A 21,261-nucleotide genomic window follows, 5' to 3' on the forward strand; every position below is an offset into this window, starting at 1 on the left:
GCTCAGCCCACTGACCTTGCAAGCCGGGGGCAGGGTGCTACACCCAACACATTCGGATGCTGCATTTGCCATTTTTTTTAGCTGACCTCAATAATGATCGAAATAATTTGTCATTTACGGCATTAAACTCGATTGCGGATTAATGGAGAATGTAAATGAGCCCGTGCAGTTGACTCCTCCAGCCTTCACCCCTGTTGTTACATACGCGTGTGGAGAGGGAGAGGAACGGGCGAGCAAGACTGGAGCATCCGGTGCCACCATTTAATTACTAGATGTTATTTATTTTCCCGCGTTACTCAGTTACAATGCCTTCTTTGGCATTGATAACTGTATGGTATTGAGTGTCAGTCAGTCTGCATTTTAAAATACTTATTTTTCTGAATTCATCATCCATACCCCTAGAAAACAGGGGCTCTTCAGTCTAGCCCCCTTTAAAGCTATAAAACACGTAGGAGAGGAGGCAGGAAGTTGTATGCATCCACAGCCACTTAAGGCTCCTTCAGCAGCAAATGACTACCTGAAAAAACTCCCCCCATCAACTTTATCTTTTGCAAAAGCTCATTACTCCTCAAGCCAAAGACATTTACAGAGTGGAACTTTAAAGGTGTAGGAGACTTTTTTTCAGCAAACTATCACAGTGGTCAAAAGGAAGCTTTAAGTCTCAAGCATCTGAAAGTAGTTTTAATTTCTACCATAAAAGTTGCAAAACAAATTTGATGTATTGATGAACTTTCTTCAGAGGGGGCAAAAAAAAAAGACAACAGTATGAAAGAGCAGAATGATTTTCAGTTTAATATCAGCTGCAAACAATCTGAAGTAAAACGCTTTATTCAGAAATACAAAACGATATGTAGTTTGGCAATACAGTATTTTACAGCTCTACCTCGCGCTGCACCCTTTTAACCTGCGAGAAATATCACATACAGTTTACTGACCCCCCCACAATGTCTTTCACAGTAGTTGCACAAAGTCTGTGCTACGAGACGGCTTAGATGCAAGCAACACATGGCCCATTTGTGAACATCCACACTGGGAATGCAAATCCTTCCCCGCACCACAGCTTCGATTCCCAGCCACCTTCAGTAGGGTCGCTCTCGTCTGTCTCCTCTCTGCTCACCTCTGTGGGGGGGTCAGAGAAGAAGCGTCACTGTTCAGGCAAACTGCAGCTTTCACCCCAAGAGCAATGGCACGATTATACATGAGGGCACGGCCTGAACTCCTGAGGATCTCAGAGCTAGGCAACCACATGTAGCTAATGCCTTTTGCCCAAAGCAAGTTAAATTCGAAATAAACACTAAAACCGAGTGCAGAAGTTACAGTCTGGAGGAATACTGAACTTGGTGAAAAAAAAAACCATTAAGCTAAAATCAACAAAAATACTTGATTCTGTTAGATCGGGATCGATGGAAAGAGAAAGCTGGCAGGACATCAGAAAAGAAACAAGGCCATTTTAACGTTTTACCAACACATATTGCTTCCTAAAAGCATCCCACGCTCACGTGCAGGAAACTCTGTGAGCTCTCAAGACGAGCACGAGAGTGGTGTAGGTCTTACCTTCCACCCATTTTCCACCCGTAGCCCCCCCGATCTCCTCCTCGGTCTCCCCCACGGAATCCACCGCGACCTCTGAACCCACCTCTCCCGCCACCACGATCTGCAAGAGACGAAACGCCAACTGAAACCCGGACACCATGTCGATTTTGTTTAACAGAGATCATTCTAAAAGGTATTTCAGCGACGGCACACTGGAAAAAAATAAAATCAGCATCGTGGAAAAACTCATGCACATGATCAAAACTGTTACTGGGCAAGTAAAGAGAACTTGTCACAGATTAGTCTTTTTTGTGCAAAAAAAAAAAACGGCCTTTGTTTCCCCACACTCTCCTGACGCAAGCCCACTGAACTGCTAGCATGCTAACTGCTATGAAGAACCAATTAAATGTTATCATGTACCTCCAGAAGCATCCCCTGGCTTCGGCGTGCCGCACTGATTACACTCCATCCTCCTGGCGAAGTTCATGTTGCCACAGGAGCTGCAAAACAAGAACCAGGCCTCCATTCCTCAGCTATTCTCGGTTTCACAGCAGTAGCCACTCTCAGGGCAAAATAAAGCCGACATTTCGTCATCGCGGGGGGTGGGGGAGACGCATGACGGACAAGAACAAAAAGGACTCCTAAGGTTTTGTCATAGGTTAAAATGTACTTTTCACATCTACGGTATATTTCTGAACATGCTGGAGTATCATTAACCAGCATCCCCTACTCCCCATGGACTTACTACAGGCAGTACTGTGGACTGACAAAATTGTACAATGTATGTATAATATAATGTTAATTATGTAATGTTTCTTCATAAGCCCTATACAATTTCTTGCATTAGGAATTTGTCTTTTCGCATACCCCAGCTTTTCTCCATGAGACACAGACAAGGAGAGAAGCTTGTGGTCAGAGCGCAGGGTCAGTCATTGTACGGCGCCCCTGGAGCAGTTCGGGTTAAGGGCCTTGCTCAGGGACCCAACGGAGTAGGATTCCTCTGCCGGCTGCGGGATTTGAACTGGCAACCTTCCAGGCACAGGCGCAGACCCTTAGCCACAGAGCTACCGCTCCGCCCTATAGGGCAACGTTGTATTTGCCTATGCTTTTCCATGCTCTGGGGCCTGCAAAGGCAAACTCCATGCTGCGCAAGTATAGATGTAGATCTCTCAAATGTCAGATTTTAGTTAACTGAGGATCTGGGCAGAAATCATTGCCCATCCCTGCCTGTGCCTCGGATGAAGCCCAACATGTGTAAAAAGCCAACACCTCCAAGCAGACTCGAGAAACAAAGCAAGTAAAAGTCCTCTGGCACCGATTTTCTGCCACGTTGGTTTAACACTATTAATGATCTCTGAACTGTAGCCACCAGCTTGTAATTGAGTCAACAGGAGCCATTAAATTACAGGCATGGACAGCAGCAAAACTAACTTGGATTGTAGGCTTTGCTTTTTATAGCTACAACATGAACTATAATTATTAGGCTGCTGTGCAAATGTTCAGCCTTTCAACTGAGAATGACCATGCAGCTGACACAGCAGAAATTAATTAGTAGGCATCAAAAAGAAAGAAACATGTACTTCTATGCTGCTTACACCCTACCTACGGTACACAAAATGTGCCAATTTCTAAATATTTTTTATTCTGATCTCAAAGTATAATGACAGGTTTTCATTTGATCAGTCTGGTGGCAACCGAACCAAGTCATTGATTAAAATAACCGTGCTGCTGAGCAGTGCTTAGGATTCTAGGTTATGGACTCAAATTCCACATCGGACGTTGCCGCTGCACCCTTGAACAGGGCAGTTCACCCCGGTGTATAAACGGGAACAAATTTAAGCTGCTGGGGATAGAATTGTCAGCCCATGTAAAAGATCGTTGGGAAAAAGTCTGATTTGAGAAGGTCAAGATGGATCTGTGCTCGTGCTAGGTTAAGTTCAACTAAAATTTAACCTTCAAATCCAAAGAATTCAGGCAAGTTCTTTAGCAGATAAAAATACTACAGGCACTATGGTCATCTTCAATCATGAAGAATGTGAAAATACTATAATAAGAAGTACGAACAACCTCCATTCCCAAGGCGTTTCTCATTCTTAAAAAGAAGCGGCATGACCTCTGGCATTTGAGAGGGCCCAGACTTACGGGTTGGGGCACAGCCAGTCTCCCCCCTTCATGTCTCCACCGGGACCTCCGCCGTAACCCCCCCGGCCTCCATAGCCCCTGGAGCCTGGCAGGACGGGCAGAGAAAGAGAGGGGGGGGAAGGTCAGAAAGGCTCGGCAGAAAGCATGTCAGCACATCCAATGAACTACAGTGACAAGACAGAGTAAAAAAGGAGAATTTCGTGTTCATAGACTAAAGCAAAACAAAGAAGAACTGTTACTGAAATAAAGAGCCAATAGCTGGAAAGTTCATCTAATAAAATGAAGTTGTGCATGAATGCTGCTCTTCCTACATTAGCCGCAGTTTTATTAGAAAACAGCACTGAGCCCACTGACAGACAAGCAGCATCTCCTGGCTTTCATTTCACACAGTCCCTCGGCTGCCAACCCACCCCATTTCTCAGGACCTCTCGTTTGGCCTTAAAAACCTAAAAAAGTAATTTGATAAGAAAATGTAACCCTGCTTAAAGATGGACCGAACACCGTGGCACAAAGGAACTTAATGAGTACCTCGTCCTCTGCTTCCCCGCTGCATGAACTCCGGCCGCCTCGTGGCGAAGGACACCTTGATGGTCCGGCCATTGAAGTCCTTCCCTGCACGGAGAGGCCAACAGTGAGACAAAGAACACCTGCAGTGTTTGAACTGGGGATACAATACAGTCGCAGCCAGAGCAGAAGGCTCATGTTGCCCAAAGCTTCGTTGGCTGCTTCTCAGATTAGGATCTAAGAGTACACAGTGAGCCCAATGGCTCCCAGATCCCAAGTTTAAGCCTGGGTCACGTCACGTCACTAACAATTTCTGCAATTTCCCTCAAGATTAATGAAGTATCTAACAACCAGTTATGGCTGGTTATCTTAGCTTCCTGGCAAACCGAGATCCATCACCGCGCTCCAGCAATCGGTGTCAACTCCTGCGAACTGCACTGCGGAACTTGCCCAATGACATAGCTCCACAAGCAGGTACCACCAAGCAACATCTCATGCACCGTCTCCACAGGGGGTACAGAGCTCGCAGGCACAGAGGCAAATACAAGCGTCAATGCCACATTTGTGGAAAGAAAAAAAACAGCTCACCATCAAACCAGTCAATGGCTGCTTTTGCAGAAGGGGGATCATCAAAGGAGACTGTGGCTTCTCCTTTCAACTTTCCCGTTGCTTTGTCAGTGTATAAATTAATCATAGGCTGGCCAGTCTTCTTGTTCACCTGTTACACAGAAGAGGAACAAAGAGGTACCATTCAGCAATGCATCCCTCAGGCAATTGTCAACTATTGTCACTGTTATCACAATGATTTTCACTACTCGCACGAAAAAGCATTAACTACAAAATGTATAATGCAGGATCAGAAGGGGGGTTGGGGGGGGGGGTGTTAAGCCTTTCACTGGGTAACCACCCAGAAGAGAGCAGTGACCAACCTTGATGATGCCAATCTGTTTGAAGAAGTTCGCCACCTCGTCCGTGGAAATGTCTTCAGCCAGCCCCTGGACAAAGATGGTGTTGTTGTCCGAGTTGTCCTGTTCACCACCTATTAGAATACACTGAAAGTTAACAATGAGAAAAGGCCATTGACTCACCTAGCCGACTCAGTGGCTAATGGATAACTGATGCGTAGACCATCGAGTGGCATGAGTGATACCGCGGTCAACTAAACCGCTATCCTGCTGAAAGAGTCTTATTTTGCCGAAGCGCTAAGACTCTGCATTAGATTAAAAATCCCACTAATTTGCCCAACAGTCTTGGGTTGGTACTGAAAAATAATCTTCATGCATGTTGGTTTTGATAGGGGTATGTCATTGTACAACAATTGGTCTCTGTCCTAAGATTATGCCAAGTGTACAATGCCCTTAAATTTAATATTAATTCATAACTTAATAGTGTAGTTTACAGGGGATAAACAGGCTAAATTCTAAAACTGAAAGAAGCTCTCAGCAGCCGATTAGCAGACTGACATTTCCATACCATCAGGGGCTGAGAGTTGCTGGGGAGGTGTTGGTAACAAAATCGGCAGCAAAACATCCGACGACAAGATTCTTCTGGGACAGCACATCTATGCACAAACTTCTGAAGAGCTACTACACAAACTACGACTTAAAAACCCACGGGCCAACAACAAATCCTGGAGCACGCAACATGCTGTACAGTCACTCGATGTGCAGCTTCATGGAGAGAAAGAAACCATGACAACTACAGAAAAGGAGCAGAACGGAAAGACGTGAGGAACGCCTCGACCAAACCAGATGGAAGCAGCCCCCCCCCAACACTTTCCACACTCGGAGCTCACCTGCTTCTTTCTGGCCATAATCTTTGGGGCCTGAAAGAGATCAAAGAGGAAGAGAGAGAGCCGTAATAAACCAGTGCACCAGCCTCGCCTAAAAAACAAACAGCAAATCCATTCTCTCACTACAATCCCTACACATTTCACCCTACCTCAGTTAAAAAAAAAAACATACATACACAGAAGACAAACTTAAGGCATTGATGCACCAGTTTTCGTATAGCTGCAAAACCTTGTAATGCCTGCCCAGTATCTGGGAAGTCTACTTAAAAAACCACCACGTTTCCTCCAGCTACAACAAGCTCCTTCTTCGCCACAGGCACACCTTTCATCCCCCTTTCTCTGGGGTAAAGATCAACGAGGTTCTTCTGTTCTCATCATGCAACAGTACCCTTCTGATTCAGCACTTTCATAATAAGGGTTTAAGTTCCCCCAAGGGCATTAACAAAAAAAAAAAAAGATAGGAACAGGTGGGAGTGCCTTGCTCTGGAATGCAACAAGAAAATGGTGGCTTTTTAGAGCCGATCTGGTTTTTGACAAAGTATTTCCACTGAAACAGTTCTGATGCTCATCACTTACCACCGAAATTTTTGAAGCCACCACGGTCACCACCTCTGCAGAGGAAAAATTGAAGATATGATGCCTTCCTGTGCGACACTGTGAGCTCTAGGGCTCCATTACGTGCTAATCAATATGCAGCTCTCTCCACTGCGATTGTGGCAGAGTCCCCTAGCGGAGTGGCCCAGCAGACCAGCTCGCGGAGAAGTGACCCAAGGACGAAGGTCAGCCAGGCATTTCTGATCTTCCATCAATGCCCTTCTATTCCATGGAGCTAATTTCCTCTATAAAATTTCCAAAGGTCTTAAATTGAAGAAATAACTCTTGAAGACACCATAGCTGCTCGTTAAGAGAATATAAGCTCTGGACTGCTCTTAAAATAGCTCAGAATAACGTCTACATAGACTGATGAGCACATTCCTCAGAAAAACGTAACTGCTGCCGCAGCATTTTTTTTTAGCTGTCGCTGAGACCTTTCATTTGATTTCTCTTAGAATGTGTATATATATATATGAGCTTCAACAGCAGAGGTCGAAGTTTTATTTCATTCACTCTGAAACCTGTAGCATAAAATGTAGACCAAGTTAACACACATAACATTGAACTCCATGAAAACACTCATGACACTATGAAGGAATTTAACTAGTTCTAATAAAAAAACAAAACCTAAAGAAGTTATAAAAGATGTGTAGGAGACAAAATGATACCTGTGTTACTTTGAACCATTAGTCGTGGTGTATGTGACCAGGGGCTCATTCCTGGGTCTGACTGCAAAATGTATTCCAACATATCATCCTTATTGTGCTACCATGAGGACTGTGTACTTTGTTACAGATGTTACTCTCATAACACTGTTTTACAGTATACAGCAGTCAAAACAGACGTTTTTACTTAACTGCAACTCAGTTGGCAAATAACCATTACCCATTATATCAGATGGAGCCAACTGCTTAGTCAACTCAAGGTTACACAAAAGCATATAGTCACCGCTCCTAGCAAGATGTTCAAAGTGGACCACTGTGGGAAGTCAGAGTACACCAAGTGTATTTTCAGCACATGCAATGTGTGTAGAGCAGAAGGCCTGTTTTCTGGTCCAACCATAGCCAAATGTAGGTAAAAATGAGCTATATGGACAAACAAGTACAATGATTTTCTTGTTTTTATTCCTCATATGAAGTGCGCAATTAGACTTTTCAGTGTTTGAAAGGAACAAGTCAAATGGCAAGAAAAGTTTATAACTCAGGGACAGTGCAACTCCCAGTAAGTAGAAATGATGGTGTAATTAGCTCTGTCAGAACCCTCTGTGCTCCCCAGTCCTGCTTTCCCACTGGACCGGCTGCAAAAAAGGAGAACCGATTCCAAAATCCTCTAAAAATTCCATTCGCTTGCCAATTCAATAGATTCATATAGACCAGTTACAACTGGTTAGAGGGCCACTCAAATTTTCTATCTGTATTTTGCCACGTTGTCCGGATTTCTCCGTCAGCATCCCCAAGTTAAGAACCTGAGTTTGGGAGGCATTCTATGGAACCTCAAAAATGTGGAGGTGGACTTGTGCAAACTGAACCCCAAGACTTCCAGTGGGAAAAGGGTAGGTACTGTGTGCTAGTGCCACACAACACAGTTTGGGAACTGACGAATCTCAGATGAATCGAAAGGAAAAACAGCCAGAGTTTTGGAACCATTTAGTAACACCCTTACATCAATCACAAAGTCACCGTTTAAAAAAAAAAAACACATCCAATATGCTTTACAGAGTGCGGATATACGTACCCTCATAAAAACTTACAGTGACTTAGCAGTGCTAGCCAAGCATTTTTGAAACCTTGAGTTTGCAGTCACCATGGGCAATCACCAGAGCCAAATCCCACGAAGCTGAGAAAAGTCTCAAGATTCCCGGGATGCACTTATTAAGGCCAGGGCTGATAGACCTGGGTTACTTATCTTGTTAAAAAAGTTAGGGGGTGCACTCCAATCCCCAATATTAAATCACACACTACATTAACGCAGTCTTCGAGAAAGACAGGAGCAGACAATTACCAATAAGCAGAGCGAACACCAATGGTGCTCATCTCCGGAGATATTTTTGGTGTAAATCCATGCAGTATTGCTGGATACTCATCTTTAAAGAGCCAGGGACTAAAAATGAACAATTTATTCAGTGCTGGGAGATGAAAAGGGGGGGGGGACCAAGGAATTGGACACTACTGATTTGTCAGGATCATACCCTGAGCTGCCATGATTGAGGATCTCAGGAGGCTGCTCTCTTACTAGAAGCATTCTGAATTTCCACAGCAGTAACGCCTTAGCTGAATGGCACTAAAAAACGCTAGTCGTAAATACTACACAAAGTCACGCACTTACAAAGATGAGTCTGCAGAAAGTCTGTCAGCTTTCAAGTCCTTAGCAGTATCTTCTGTAGTATATCTCAATATAAACTGCTATGATTGAATATAAACTGCTTACTCCAATTCTTGTACAGAACTAGGTATGTTATTGTGCGTCATGTAGGACTGTTTTTTAGTCTCATTCAAGTAAAAAGCGTTACTCCGGTAACCTGGGCCAAAATTTTAAAAATTACCTCTGAAACTTCTGATTCAGCACTCCGAGAGCTAAATTTCACAAAGGCTCCCAGGCTGTACAAGAACTGATAATTGTCTGTCACTGCCAGAAGGCTGGTATCCAGCTTTCACAACCTATCAAACACTGTGTGAAAGTCTACATGACCACCACGTGGAAAGCATTTGTAATGAGTGACCTGGATGACTTATTATTCCCTCCCACAGGAGGGAAATCACTGATGGGACTTAGAAGCGTCTTTTCAGAACTCACTTAGACATGCTTTCTCATTAAAGCTTCATAGGAAATTTCATCTTACTCTTGTCTTCACCAAGTGACAGTTCTGTACTTTTATGCCTTCTGGTTGTGTACTCTGTCAAATGTGCTATTTAACATTTGTTAGTTTCCTGAATAAAAGTGCCTACGAAAACTGGATTACTACAATTCGCACATCTCCAGTATTCAGTTACCAGCCCAGCCAAGGTCGGAGCACATGTCCCAATCAGTGCTTGATCACCTGGATGTTTCCATAATGATCATTCACTTGTAAAGGAAGCGGGAACTGGTGGCATTTAAAACCTGGCAATGATGCAACGCCAGCTGCTCTGCACTGTGATTACCCACTGGGTAAAACAGCCTTCAATTTTACGAGCATTAATAAGAACTGCGTTTATAAAACTGTGTACTTCAACCAGGGCAAAGTGAAAGGGAGTTTCAGTTACTCGTCACACTTTGACTAGTCATCTACACCAAACCTACTGGTATAGCATGTCTAAAACATTTCATTTAAAACAATTTCAGGTCTGAATTGCACTATAAGATTGAGTCTTAATGAGCATCTAGTTCGGGCAACCGTGCACTGTGAGCTGAACACCTGGCAGGGCTAAGTGCTTTGCAACTTACCCCATCCCAGAGAAGGGTCCTCTTCCTTCCCTGTCATATCCACCATGCCCTCTGCCTCTGTACCCTTCCGACTGGCCCCCATCATCTGGGAAAAACAGCCACCTTTGAAATGCGCAGGTGTAACGCGTTCTAGGCTCTGATCCGACACCCCCCGGCACAATTTACTCCCAAAAGCAGACCACTTGTAAAAAGGAGGGGGCTGGGGGCTCCCCAGGTGGCTCAACCAGTACAGGGTTGTGCTCAGTGTGCAGCGAGGCGGCAGACTGCCAGCTGCCTGCAACTGGCACACTCTCCCATCAGGCACTGCAAGCTTGTGCCAGTCCTCATTCTCCACACGGAGGTACAGGAGCTGTTGCTCCAAACCCCACCCCACGTCCACTGGCGTTCACTCTGAGCCATTCAACTATTCTGCTTACAACTTGATTAGACCTCAGTTAAACAATTTTCCTGTTATCAGTGCCCAGTTTACCAACACTGCGGCATACAGAACTGGCAGCACTGCCTTACTGACAAAGCGCATGCTGCCTCATTGCTTTTTAAACAGTTCCTAACATGATGAACTTATGATAAACCTTCACATTGGGCTCCCCCCCTGGCTGCGATGAGCTTCTGAACGAGGGGAGCTTAAAGTCAGGAACCGACCCAGGATTGACCCCAACTGAAAACCCAATTAAACCTCTTCAAAAGCAGTACGATAAGATCTGCTAATACAAAGAGAAAACTGAAAGCAATATGCCTACAAACCCAGCCGGAATTAAAAAAAAAAAACAGGAGTCCCAGAGTCCCCCTAAAACAAGTGTTGGGAACCACTCTGTGGATTTCAATGACTGGGAAACTTTTACCTTCAGGATTCCTCCGCCCATAACCACCCTGCTGATGTCCCGCCGACTGCTGTCCATACGAAGACTTTCCTCCATACCTGAAACACATGCCACCGGAGGAGGAGGTCAGGCTCAAAGTCAGAGGAGTTTGCTCGTAACCCATTCAGACCTTTGATTTGCACATAGACTTGGTTTTGAAAAGAACGTTTCTAGAGCGATACATCACAGCACCTCCAATGCAAGTCTTGAGAGATGGCCTGAACACCTGCAAATGTAGCGAGTTAGAGATCTGTTCATGTCCTTACCCTCCAGATGTCTCTGAGCTGTCGCCTGCCGGCTGCTGTCCATAAGCACCCGAAGAGTAGCTCGGCGTAGCCTGGCCATAACTTCCAGCTAAATGAACAAGGAGAAAAAAATAACATCACCACAAGGAATGCAGAAATATGCCAATTCCGGTTTTGGGAAAAGGTGGGAGAATGCAGGATGCAGTCCTGCCTCTCCTCCACAGCTCCTACTAGGATTAAACATTACAACTCAGCAAGATTTTTTTTGTCTAGTGCAACATAAGCAGCCTTAGAGCAGTGGGCACTGGGTTCAAATCCCAGGGTGCTATCTGTGTAGAGTTTGTACTGACTGGACATGTTCATGTGGGTTCACTGCCACAGTCCATAAACAGACTAGTAGGTTCATTGTCTCTGGGGAAAAATCAGCCAATGTCTGGTGTGTGTGCTCTACGATGGACTGGTGTCCTGTCCAGGGCATACCCTGCCTTGCCCATTGCATGCTCGTAGTGTAAACGACTGAAACGGACATACCAGGCTGCGACTGTCCGTAGGTTGATCCATAACCCCCATAGCTTTGGCCATATGAAGCCGATCCATCGCTACCCTGGCCATAACTCTGCAACGAAAATCAGAATAATGTAACCTGCACATAAAACAGATGTGTACACGCGTGCGTTACCTTCCTGGACACTGACCAAAAGAGCACAACACGGATTTGTCTCAAACAAGCAGAGGAAAATGCAATATCTGCAACACCGGTTCAGCCACTTCAACCCATCAAAGACAGCTTTGTGAGGAGGGCAAAGCTTGGGAAAAGCAACCAAAGCTTTCAGTAAAGGCAACCCAGAACGGATTACAGGGCAGAAGGACTGAGAAAGCCACGCAGGGACAGTACCTGGGTGGTCTGGTAGCCTTGGGATGGTGGCGCTCCGTAAGATGGATAGCTGAAAACAAAGAAAAGGGTATAAAACAAGACAAAAAAATAATCTGCACATGAATAAAAACCTACATTGCAAATTATAGCATAACTCCATCCTAGAATAAGAAGCCTGAAGCCTGTGCATCAGAGCAGGCAGATAGAGGAGTTAAAAACAGATGTCATCTTACAGCAGCATTAAAAGGACTGCTTTCAACTTTACATGTCTAGCTTTGGACACATGTGACCACACAAGGTATCTCAGGACAAAGCAAGCTGCAGGCCCTCTCAGAAAACAGTCAACAATGAAGTAAAGCAACTTATCCATTGTGTAATTATCAATAAGTGTAATTTTATGCAAGGTACCAAAATTACCATGTAAAAGGGGCAGACTTGTGTACTGTAACTCGTACTGCATGATAGGACTCCAAATATTTGGTGTGTGTATGTGTAAGAAAGTACATCTCTTGTAGATGTCGACCGCAGCTGCAGCCTGAACTTCAAATACAGACAAACACACCCCCTCCCTTTAAAAAATACCTTTGTTGCTGTGCAACCGGCTGACCGTAACCAGGATCTACAAATTTAAAGAAAGAACACATTTTAATCACACATTTGTCAAGGCAGAGACAAGCAGCTCAGGCATGTTCTCAAACCCGGTCCTTAACTGCATCGGACTTCACTGAAGATCTACTGGGCCAAGTTTCGATTTTCCGAGATGATACAACTACCCTGACGTCAGGAGAAGAAGGTAAGCAGCAGCGATTCATACAAAACAGGAATAATTTGCGAAGCGGAGGCCCAAACCACGCCACCCCCACCGCAAACATGGCGGACTACCTCCAGCCGCCACTTGGAAATGCGTCATATCGGTGCAGTCATTGCTTCTGAAGAGCCGTTTTCCTCCTACCAAAGGAACGGTTAACACTAGCTACTACCTGGGGGGCTTTTAAAAGGAAAAAACAATCTATTTAAACCAGAACTCGACAACGAAACGCCCGAAAACTACGCTGAGCAGCAGCCAAACGCTGGTTTCAAATTTCCCGGATTTTTAAATCCCGTCGCCCGCAGCTAAGCCAGGGACGCGCCGTGGTGTGCTCAGATGCGGAATGCATCAGCTTACCCGATGCCATTTTTCAGCTGTTTGACCCAATATCCGATTCCCCCGGTTTGCACACCGTTGCACACAGCCGCTGCAGGAGAGACTCTGCGGCCCTTATCCGCCTGCGCCGGCAGCTACCACTCGCCGCCCAAACGGGCGCGGCGGGGCCCTTGGAAATAGCCAACCGAAAAAATATGGATAATTTCCGCGTTGCTTTCTTGGACTTATCCCTGTACGGATTAGAGTAATGCAACCTATAATTTGTTGGGAAAACGACATAGATTCCCCCCTCCGGTACACCCTATACTCCTACACACACCCCCTTTCAGCTTCCCACAGTGGTTCATCCCGCGCCCGCCGCTCCCCCCTCCCCTTTGCGAGTCACGTGATGCTCTGAAGGCGGAAGCTGGCCGGTGTCGGGGCTGAGCGCTGTGGCCGAGGCGGTGGAGATGGAATACCGTCATGTGGCGCAGTGGCTTAATAGGGCAGAATGGTATTGGTTAATTGGATGTTTTTCTGGGGGGGGGGGAGACCAATGCGGCTGGGGCTCAGGTTAATGAAGCGCAGTGACTCCAGGCGCCAGGGGACTCAACGTGTTTGGATACTCCACAAGGTGACTCTCCACTGCTACCCCATAAGGCAGCTCTCATTACCCGCCTTCAAAGGCGCGAACATGAGCTCCTAGTTAAGACGTCTAAAGCCCCCCCCCCACACACACACCCTTGGCCAGAGCCTGTTACTGCAAGCAAGCAGCACAAGGCTCGGTACACCCTGTCCATCGCAGGGCGGACAGATAAAACACACACACTCACACTGGGCCAGTACTCCCAGGAGCCGATTAACATGTCTTTGCACTGCATGAGGAAACAAGGGAGAACAGAAGAGAACGTACACAGGGCCCACAACCGAGCCCAGGGCCGCAGCGCTGTGAGCAGCCATACTAACCACCGCGCCACCCGCAAAGAATTACTGTAACAGAACAAGCAGTTACAGTTATATTTACATATATAGTAATAGGATGAACATAGAATGGTCTTTTTTTTGCGATTTGTTCTGTTTTTTTTGTTGCAACAACAATATATGTGCAATACACACAAGAGTAGGTATAACATCGTCAGGGTTACATAATCAAATAATAAAAAGGTGGTAAAGTCGCTGGACCTCTTTCGCCAAAGACAGAGTTATCATCTAGATTCATTTTAAATCTGTGCACAACATGGGTCTTCGCAGGGTAAATGTGATGAACGTGAACAGGGGCTGCTCACGCACGGTGTCGAGTCCTGCTTACTGAGAGCGACGTGATGTTCACGCCCGACAGAAGCCGCACAGTGTGGGTGTACGAGCAGCGTTCATAGGTCAGTCGGGGATGTTTTCCAGTTCTTCCAGCAGGAGGCGCTAAGACGCTGTAGTTCGATTAGCGTCCCTGCAGGGAATCTGGTAGCCAGGTTCCTGCAAGTATCTACAAAAAAGCGGAAGCAGGAAATGCATTGCTGTAAAACATGAAGCTGAAAAGTTCTGAAAGAAATTCGGTTTAATGCTTTTGCGCCGGTCAGTCCAAATCACCTGAAGCTGAACAATCAGTCCCCCCCACAATTTCGTAGACGCGTCGGGACAGCTGCTCTCAGCCACGAAGGATGCACAGCTTGAGGAAGGTGAAAGCATTTCTCCCCCGGCTGCATTTGGAAGTGACCATCGGCGCTGCCACGGCCGTGGCGGTGTCGGCCGCGCTGTTCCTCGGCACAGCCTGCTTCGGCGCCTCGCTGGATGCTCTCAGCCTGGGGTCCAGTGTTGCCACGCACTGGCACGGTAAGGGCATCATAATCCGTGTTGGGCTCTGGCACCTGTGCTTGTTCTTACCGTCTAGCTCAAACTGGGACGATGTATTTCATAACTCCTCCCTCCGTGGGGTTTGCAGTATTTTAAAATAGATTATTTCAACATTAAAGAGGAACATTAGAGGGCGCCAGGCTGTGTGGTACCCAACAGTTACGGGGGCAGTGAAGTAAAGATTAAGACTTTGAAAGACGGCACCGGTCTCTCATACTTAACTGAAAGTAAGATGCAATGAATATGTCAAGAAAAAACAGTACAAATGTAAAACTACAGACTAAAATGTTCTAAAACCATTTAAGAATGTTTGCTCTGTGCTCGTTTCCCCTGCCCGTACAGCGGTGTCGCTGGCAGTGTTGCCGGTCCTGTCCCGTGGCGTGGACGAGCCTTCAGCTATCGTATTTTCTCACGAGAAAGTGAACCTCGAGTTGTCTGCTAAACCACCCGATGACAGAAAATTAGGGAACACCAACTAGATGTTATCTCAGAATAACAGTCCTTGAAACAGTAAAAAAGGGGTCGTTGAAGCTGTAATATTTTTATTTACAGTACCTATGATCACAGTCTGCCAGAGTAAATGAAAAACACGTTCAGCTGAGAGTGAAGTATACTGAGAGCAGTTATTCATTCTAATAATTATTAATAATATTATTTATATTCTACTAAGAACAAAATAATTAACTTAAGTGGAACTGAAATCCGATCAAATGTTAATTTAAAAACACTAAATAGAAATAAAATAGACTAATAAAAATTGTTATGAGAAGTGGGTTAATACCTGTTAGATGGAAGGTGAATTAAGTTATTGGTCTTCAGTGCACGAGTGCACCAGGTGAACACCTGAAAACTACAGCAGGACAGGAGCTAGTTCTCCTGTGAGGCACTGTGGAGCTCCATGAATGTGCTTCTCTCTGCTCAGGGTTCACCAGCTTATGTCCTCTCTGTGCAGTGCACAAGCTGGTGAGCCCCTCTCCTGTCCTCTCTGTGCAGTGCACAAGCTGGTGAGCCCCTCTCCTGTCCTCTCTGTGCAGTGCACGAGCTGGTGAGCCCCTCTCCTGTCCTCTCTGTGCAGTGCACGAGCTGGTGAGCCCCTCTCCTGTCCTCTCTGTGCAGTGCACGAGCTGGTGAGCCCCTCTCCTTTCCTCTCTGTGCAGTGCACGAGCTGGTGAGCCCCTCTCCTGTCCTCTCTGTCCGGTGCACAAGCTGGTGAGCCCCTCTCCTGTTCTCTCTGTGCAGTGCACAAGCTGGTGACCTACACGTTCTTCCATGAGGACCTGGGCCTGCTGCTGCTCAGCACCGCTGTGTTCTGGCTCTTCGCCGGAGGCCTGGAGCGGAGCCTGGGGACGGTGAGGTTCTGCTACCTGCTGCTCCTCTTCTCCTGCTGGACCGGCCTGCTTCACACCCTGCTGGAGCTGCTCCTGTACGAGCCGGGTGCTGGGAGCCAGGTCCGGGGCTTCTTGCCCGTCACCTTCTCCGCGGTCGGCATGATGGCCAGGCATTCCCGGGTCCGGAGGTTCCTGCTGTTCGGGGTCAACGTCCCGATGGCACTGTTGCCCTGGCTGCTGCTGACCCTGGCGCTGGTTGTCCCGGGCAGCAGCTTCCTCTGCAACCTCATCGCCGTCGCTGTGGGAGACATCTGTATCCTTTTCTTCACTCCCCCTCAGGTTCTCTTAACTCCTATCAGCACCAGGTCCCAAGCGTTTTCCTCTACGTCTAGGTTAGTTTTTCTTTTCCACCCAAAGAAGAGAGGCCATTTTAAATACGCAGAATCCCCCATCATTTTTGTTTTGATTCCTGTCTTCATACTTTTCCCCAAACTGCAAGTGCAGATTTGGAGCAAATGCTGCTCTAGTGTAAAGAAAGATTGGGCAGATGCTCCTCTTTATCTCTGCTGGCTGGCGTTGAGGGTTGGCGATGCTCGTCCCTGTGGCTCAGGGTTTTCAGACCCGCGGCTGAGCTGTGGGGGGCTGTGGGGGGTGATAAGCGTCAGACAGACTGCTGCTGACTGCTGGGTCATTAAAGATCCCGTGGCTCCAGTCCCAAGAGCAGAGGTGCTACCTCTGGTGCCCAGGGCTGCTGTAATCTGGCCTCCCTAAATTCCCCCACCATTCAACAGGTGAACAGTGACATTTCTCACTCCTCTGCCTGATCTGCTGTGCCGAATGGCTGCTGTTCGTCACCCAGGTGGGGCTGCACCTCAGTGGTGCAAATCGTGGACGCCCTCTTATGGGTGAAGCCTTTTTGAGAACCTCTGGGACACAAAGTGCCATACAGATGCAAAAAATTAGTAATAATTTTAGCAGTCAGACACGAGAGTTAGCAGAGTGTATGTGTGCAGAATTGCCAGCTTAGCTACTGTCGACAGTCAGACTTGGGATTGGCGCAGCAGGTCTCGGTCAGAATCGGATGAGACCTGGAGGTGGTCTCTGAGTGAGGAAGGCGCTGGAGCGGTGTGCAGTGCGGGGCATCTCGCTCGCTCAGGCTGGGCTGACCTTGACTGGAGCTGTGAGCGTAGACGCGAGAGGGTGGTGCCTCGTCTGCCAGCTGTCGGAGGCGAGAGCAGCGCTCCTGGACCGGAAGCTGCCCTTCAGGCTGTGGAGGAGGCTGGGAGGATCGCTGTACGTCCCGGCGTCGGCAGAAGAGAGGAGGGCAGCCCTGCAGACTCCGTATGTACAGCTCGGTGCGCGGGAGACCCGGCTCTGTCCTGGTTCAAGGTCTCTCTGCGCTCAGTTCAAGTCCAGTCGAGTTTTATTACCTTCTGGGAGAGAAATGTATTGTGTGGCAGAGTCCAACACCACAGTACAACATAAACATCACTAGCAAAGAGTTCAGACAGCAGCATTTCAGATTTTATTTCACTTTAAGAATGACAGTGCTTTTTTCCCATTTTCAATCTCATCTTTCTTACAGCTTGACCTTCAGTTGCTACTCCAGATATGGAGTTTTTTAAGTGATAAATGTGGTATTTGAGATAAATTAATCAGTGGCACTGTGGCTCAAAGGTTAGCTTTGCTGCCTCACAGCGCTGGGGTCTTGGGTTCAATTCCAGGCCTGGGCTGCTGTCTGTATGTTCTCTCTGTGTTCATGTGGGTTTCCTCTGGGTGCTCCGGTTTTCTCCCACAGTCCAGAGACATGCAGGTAGGTTAATTGACTTCAGGGAAATTGGGCCTGATGTAAGTCTGTCTGCCTGTGCCCTGTGATGGACTGGCGTCCTGTCCAGGGTATAACCTGCCTTGCAGCCATTGCTTGCTAAGATAGCTCCTGCTCTGGCTCCTGCTCGGCCCTGTAAAAAAAGCTTCAGCTGGAGGAATGGCTAATGATATGTCTGCACCTTCTCTTCATTTCTCACTGGTTAATGCTTTTACTTCTCTCCTTCCCTTTGCAGAATCAAACCAATCCCGGGCTCCTATCCAGTTCAAGCCTATGCTCCGGTGTCCAGCCTCCCATCTCCCCACACTCCCGAGATGCATTCCCAGAGTTTCGAGGGCTGGCGGAACTCTCCCTGTAGTCACGGTCACGGACACAGTCACGGGCATTCGGCTGCCCACCAAATGCCCAGCCCGAGTGCCTGGGGAGTCCCTGCTGGGCACACTCATTCCACCCCCCCAGCCCTCTTTCCTGGGTATCCCGCCAGCTGTCCCCTCTCCACGATCAATCCAGGCGGCCGCCCGCCTGGCGGGAGTAACGCCAGGGTCCCCGAGGTGACCGTGCCAGTGGGCAGTGCCGCTGTGGCGCAGCAGGGGCAGGCAGTGTGGAGTCCAGCCGGCCCTGTGGTCAGATAAAGAGCTCCTGTCCTGTGATGGGAAGATCAGCTCGTGCCTGGTGTGTCCTCTGGTGCAGCTTGTGTCCAGTGACGCTTCATGGAGAGTTCAGTACGGGGCTGACCTGCATCGGCATCGGCATCTGACTGCATTTATTAGCCATTAACGGTTCCAAGCTGGATCGTTAGGAAGTGAAACAAGGGGCTTTTCTGGATGCAGGTGAATCTTGTTAGTTTTTTTTTCATTTTCGAGACAAGAAGGAAGCCTTTATCAGGCTCTTTTGAATACCACAACGGAGCCTCCGTGCTCCTGTGATGGTTTCCCGTTTGAAAAGCAGCTTTGCAGAAGCCTGTTGTGCAGATGGAGAGACTACAGGACACATTCTCTGAGGGGGATTTGATTCAACTGACAAATCCGTTTGGGTCTGGAGTGTGGCTGGGTGTCCCCCCATTTAGTGAAACACTAAAAAACTGTTGGCCCTGAAATTTTAGAATTAACAGCTGTTTTTGGGGGAGGGGGAAGGTGACCTGTCATACTTTCTGAGATTTAAATACCTCTAAAGATGTCAGTTGCCTGAATGTTATTTGGGAAGTGGCGTGATGGCAAGTGCTGCTGTCTCAGGGCTTGTAGATACTTGGTTCGACACCTTCCGTGTGGAGTTTGCATGTTCTTAGAGGGTTGTACGGGTTTCTTCTCTCTTCCCAAAGGCATGCTGGTTAGGTTAATTGATGCTTCTGTGTGCCCTGAGCCAGGGTGTCGTTCTGCTCATGTATGGTTCACCTTGAGTGGCTGTGATGAAGGCTTTGAATGTTCCTGTCAGTGTGGATTAAAGATTAGTTTCTTCTCACCTAGACTAATGCCTATTTTGTTTTCATTAGAATTATTTTTTTAGCATTTTCTATAATGAAAAGTGGAACAGGGAAATGCAGATGAAAATATATTCGAGTCACGTGGAGTCTTCCTATGGCCTCAGGTAAAAGGAGACAGACCGAGGCAGGACATGAAACCGTCAGGGATGCGCAGTCATGACTCCGATCATTATTTTATGGATGTGGTGTCTGGGCCCATTGAAAATAATAATTTTCTTAGCAGTACTACTTTTTTTCTCTTACAAAAATACTGGTAAAAACTGTTTCACACCCCTTTTTAGCTTTCAAGGCTTTTCCAGACGGTGCCTCTATTAAAAAGAGCGGCCTTGACGCTAAGAGATAATAATAAAACTTCGACAAAACATAAAAGGCGAAATCAAACTGATATACCACGCATGAAATGCATTTTTTCCGGAGCCAACTATTAAAAATCTGAAAGATATTCCTTTTATGTTTGAAAATGAAAGAAGTACACCAGCTGTACATCCTCATACACCCCTGCGCCCGCACATCATGTAACCAACCGCAGGGACGGACGTATTTGCATTTGCAAAAACCGTATCGACATTAACACTATCCTCCAGGTGTAATGGTTCCGGCCGCCAGCAGGGGGGGTAGGAAGACGCTCATTAATTAGACTACAGGTGCGGAATCGAACGTGAGAACAGTCTCGGTTACTGTAATAAGGAGCCTGCGATTTCCACGTCACCACACTCTACACACTGCTACGCTAACAACGTCACTGTGTGTTTCACTCCAAGCACCTTACCCATGCCTGAACATGCCTGAACACATGTATTTCTGTTCCAATTTTGCCCCAGGCTCTGCTTTAGCTGAAGCAACCGTGCACAGAAGAGAGATCTTTATCACCATGCGTTGTTCTGTTCGACACAAAGAATTTTTGAGACGCAGCTGGGTGAGTTCTCGGTTTTGTGAGCGATATCCAACAACAGATAAAGTGTTGCAGTGCCTCAAACCCAGTCCGTGCAGTTCCTGAAGTTCCCAGACAACTCGAAGAAATAAATGCCGAAGTTGCTAATAGGCCATTGGTGTTTTACATACTGACCAGAAGGGCAAATGCAAAATAAGGTGGTACTGTGGTATTTCTAAAAGATTGAATGCTGATTTTCAGGCCTCACAGGGGCAGCAGTTACTGAGCAACACTTCTGTCTCAGCCATGCCTCGTGGGAAGAGCTATGGATTTTGGGCAAAAGCAAAAAAAGGAACATGAGGATGAAATCCATCCATTTCCTAACCCCTTCATCCTATTCAGGGTCGCAGGGGAGACCAAGCCTTTCCTGGCAAGTAATGGGCACAAAACAGGGTACCCCCCGCATGGGACGCCAGTCTATCAGCGGGCACACACAGACACAAACACACAGCCAGTTCTCAGCCTTTGTAATAGAGCAGCACTTAGTCGTTAAATACTGTGTGAGAGGAGCTCCTTTAACGGGGAAGAGGGCTCTCTGACTTACTCCAAAGGTCTGTTGACAGAGCCCTTTGGAACATTTGTAGAACATTAATGCGAGGTTTTACAGAAAGCATGAGTCGGGTAAGAGTCACCAGAAACAGCTCTTTGTTTTATAGTGTTCGTGTTAAAGAAAATGCTCTCACCAAGCTGTGTTTTGACATAATAAAAACAAGTTTAATAGACATTTGAGTCTGTCGCCTGTACAGCAGAGGCCTTGGT

General features: G+C 46.9%; 2 protein-coding genes across 2 annotated transcripts; one reads left to right on the top strand and one right to left on the bottom strand.

Annotated features, from left to right (window-relative positions):
• Positions 1-766: 766 nt before the first annotated feature.
• taf15 (TAF15 RNA polymerase II, TATA box binding protein (TBP)-associated factor) lies at positions 767-13,237 on the bottom strand. The gene is made up of 16 exons (XM_088906611.1): positions 13,133-13,237; positions 12,550-12,586; positions 11,989-12,037; positions 11,625-11,709; positions 11,115-11,202; positions 10,831-10,907; positions 9,989-10,073; positions 6,548-6,582; positions 5,975-6,004; positions 5,109-5,218; positions 4,768-4,897; positions 4,204-4,287; positions 3,676-3,760; positions 1,954-2,033; positions 1,555-1,654; positions 767-1,119 (listed from the first exon to the last, which is right to left on the bottom strand). Exons 1-16 carry the CDS (start codon positions 13,140-13,142, stop codon positions 1,080-1,082), a joined length of 1,125 nt encoding a protein of 374 aa, XP_088762737.1. The 5' UTR covers positions 13,143-13,237; the 3' UTR covers positions 767-1,079.
• A 1,345-nt stretch (positions 13,238-14,582) lies between these two features.
• Positions 14,583-19,549, top strand: rhbdd2 (rhomboid domain containing 2). Its single transcript, XM_088906612.1, has 4 exons — positions 14,583-14,917; positions 16,178-16,579; positions 17,457-17,607; positions 18,327-19,549. Exons 1-4 carry the CDS (start codon positions 14,746-14,748, stop codon positions 18,721-18,723), a joined length of 1,122 nt encoding a protein of 373 aa, XP_088762738.1. The 5' UTR covers positions 14,583-14,745; the 3' UTR covers positions 18,724-19,549.
• The last annotated feature ends 1,712 nt before the right edge of the window (positions 19,550-21,261 follow it).

Source organism: Atractosteus spatula, chromosome 27 (genome assembly GCF_055471065.1).
Source record: "Atractosteus spatula isolate fAtrSpa1 chromosome 27, fAtrSpa1.hap1, whole genome shotgun sequence".
Classification (NCBI taxonomy): Eukaryota; Metazoa; Chordata; class Actinopteri; order Semionotiformes; family Lepisosteidae; genus Atractosteus; species Atractosteus spatula.

What these genes read in the sequence shown, in the direction of transcription:
- taf15 (XM_088906611.1), bottom strand. An exon ending in CCGGTTGCACAGCAACAAAG is followed by an intron (nt 12,038 to 12,549) that starts GTATTTTTTAAA and finishes CTTTGTTTTCAG; the next exon opens with CTATCCATCTTACGGAGCGC. An exon ending in AACAGATTGGCATCATCAAG is followed by an intron (nt 4,898 to 5,108) that starts GTTGGTCACTGC and finishes TCTGTGTAACAG; the next exon opens with GTGAACAAGAAGACTGGCCA.
- rhbdd2 (XM_088906612.1), top strand. Translation starts at nt 14,746, where the DNA reads ATGCACAGCTTGAGGAAGGTGAAAGCATTTCTCCCCCGGCTGCATTTG. An exon ending in TGTTGCCACGCACTGGCACG is followed by an intron (nt 14,918 to 16,177) that starts GTAAGGGCATCA and finishes CTCTCTGTGCAG; the next exon opens with TGCACAAGCTGGTGACCTAC. An exon ending in AGGGCAGCCCTGCAGACTCC is followed by an intron (nt 17,608 to 18,326) that starts GTATGTACAGCT and finishes TTCCCTTTGCAG; the next exon opens with AATCAAACCAATCCCGGGCT.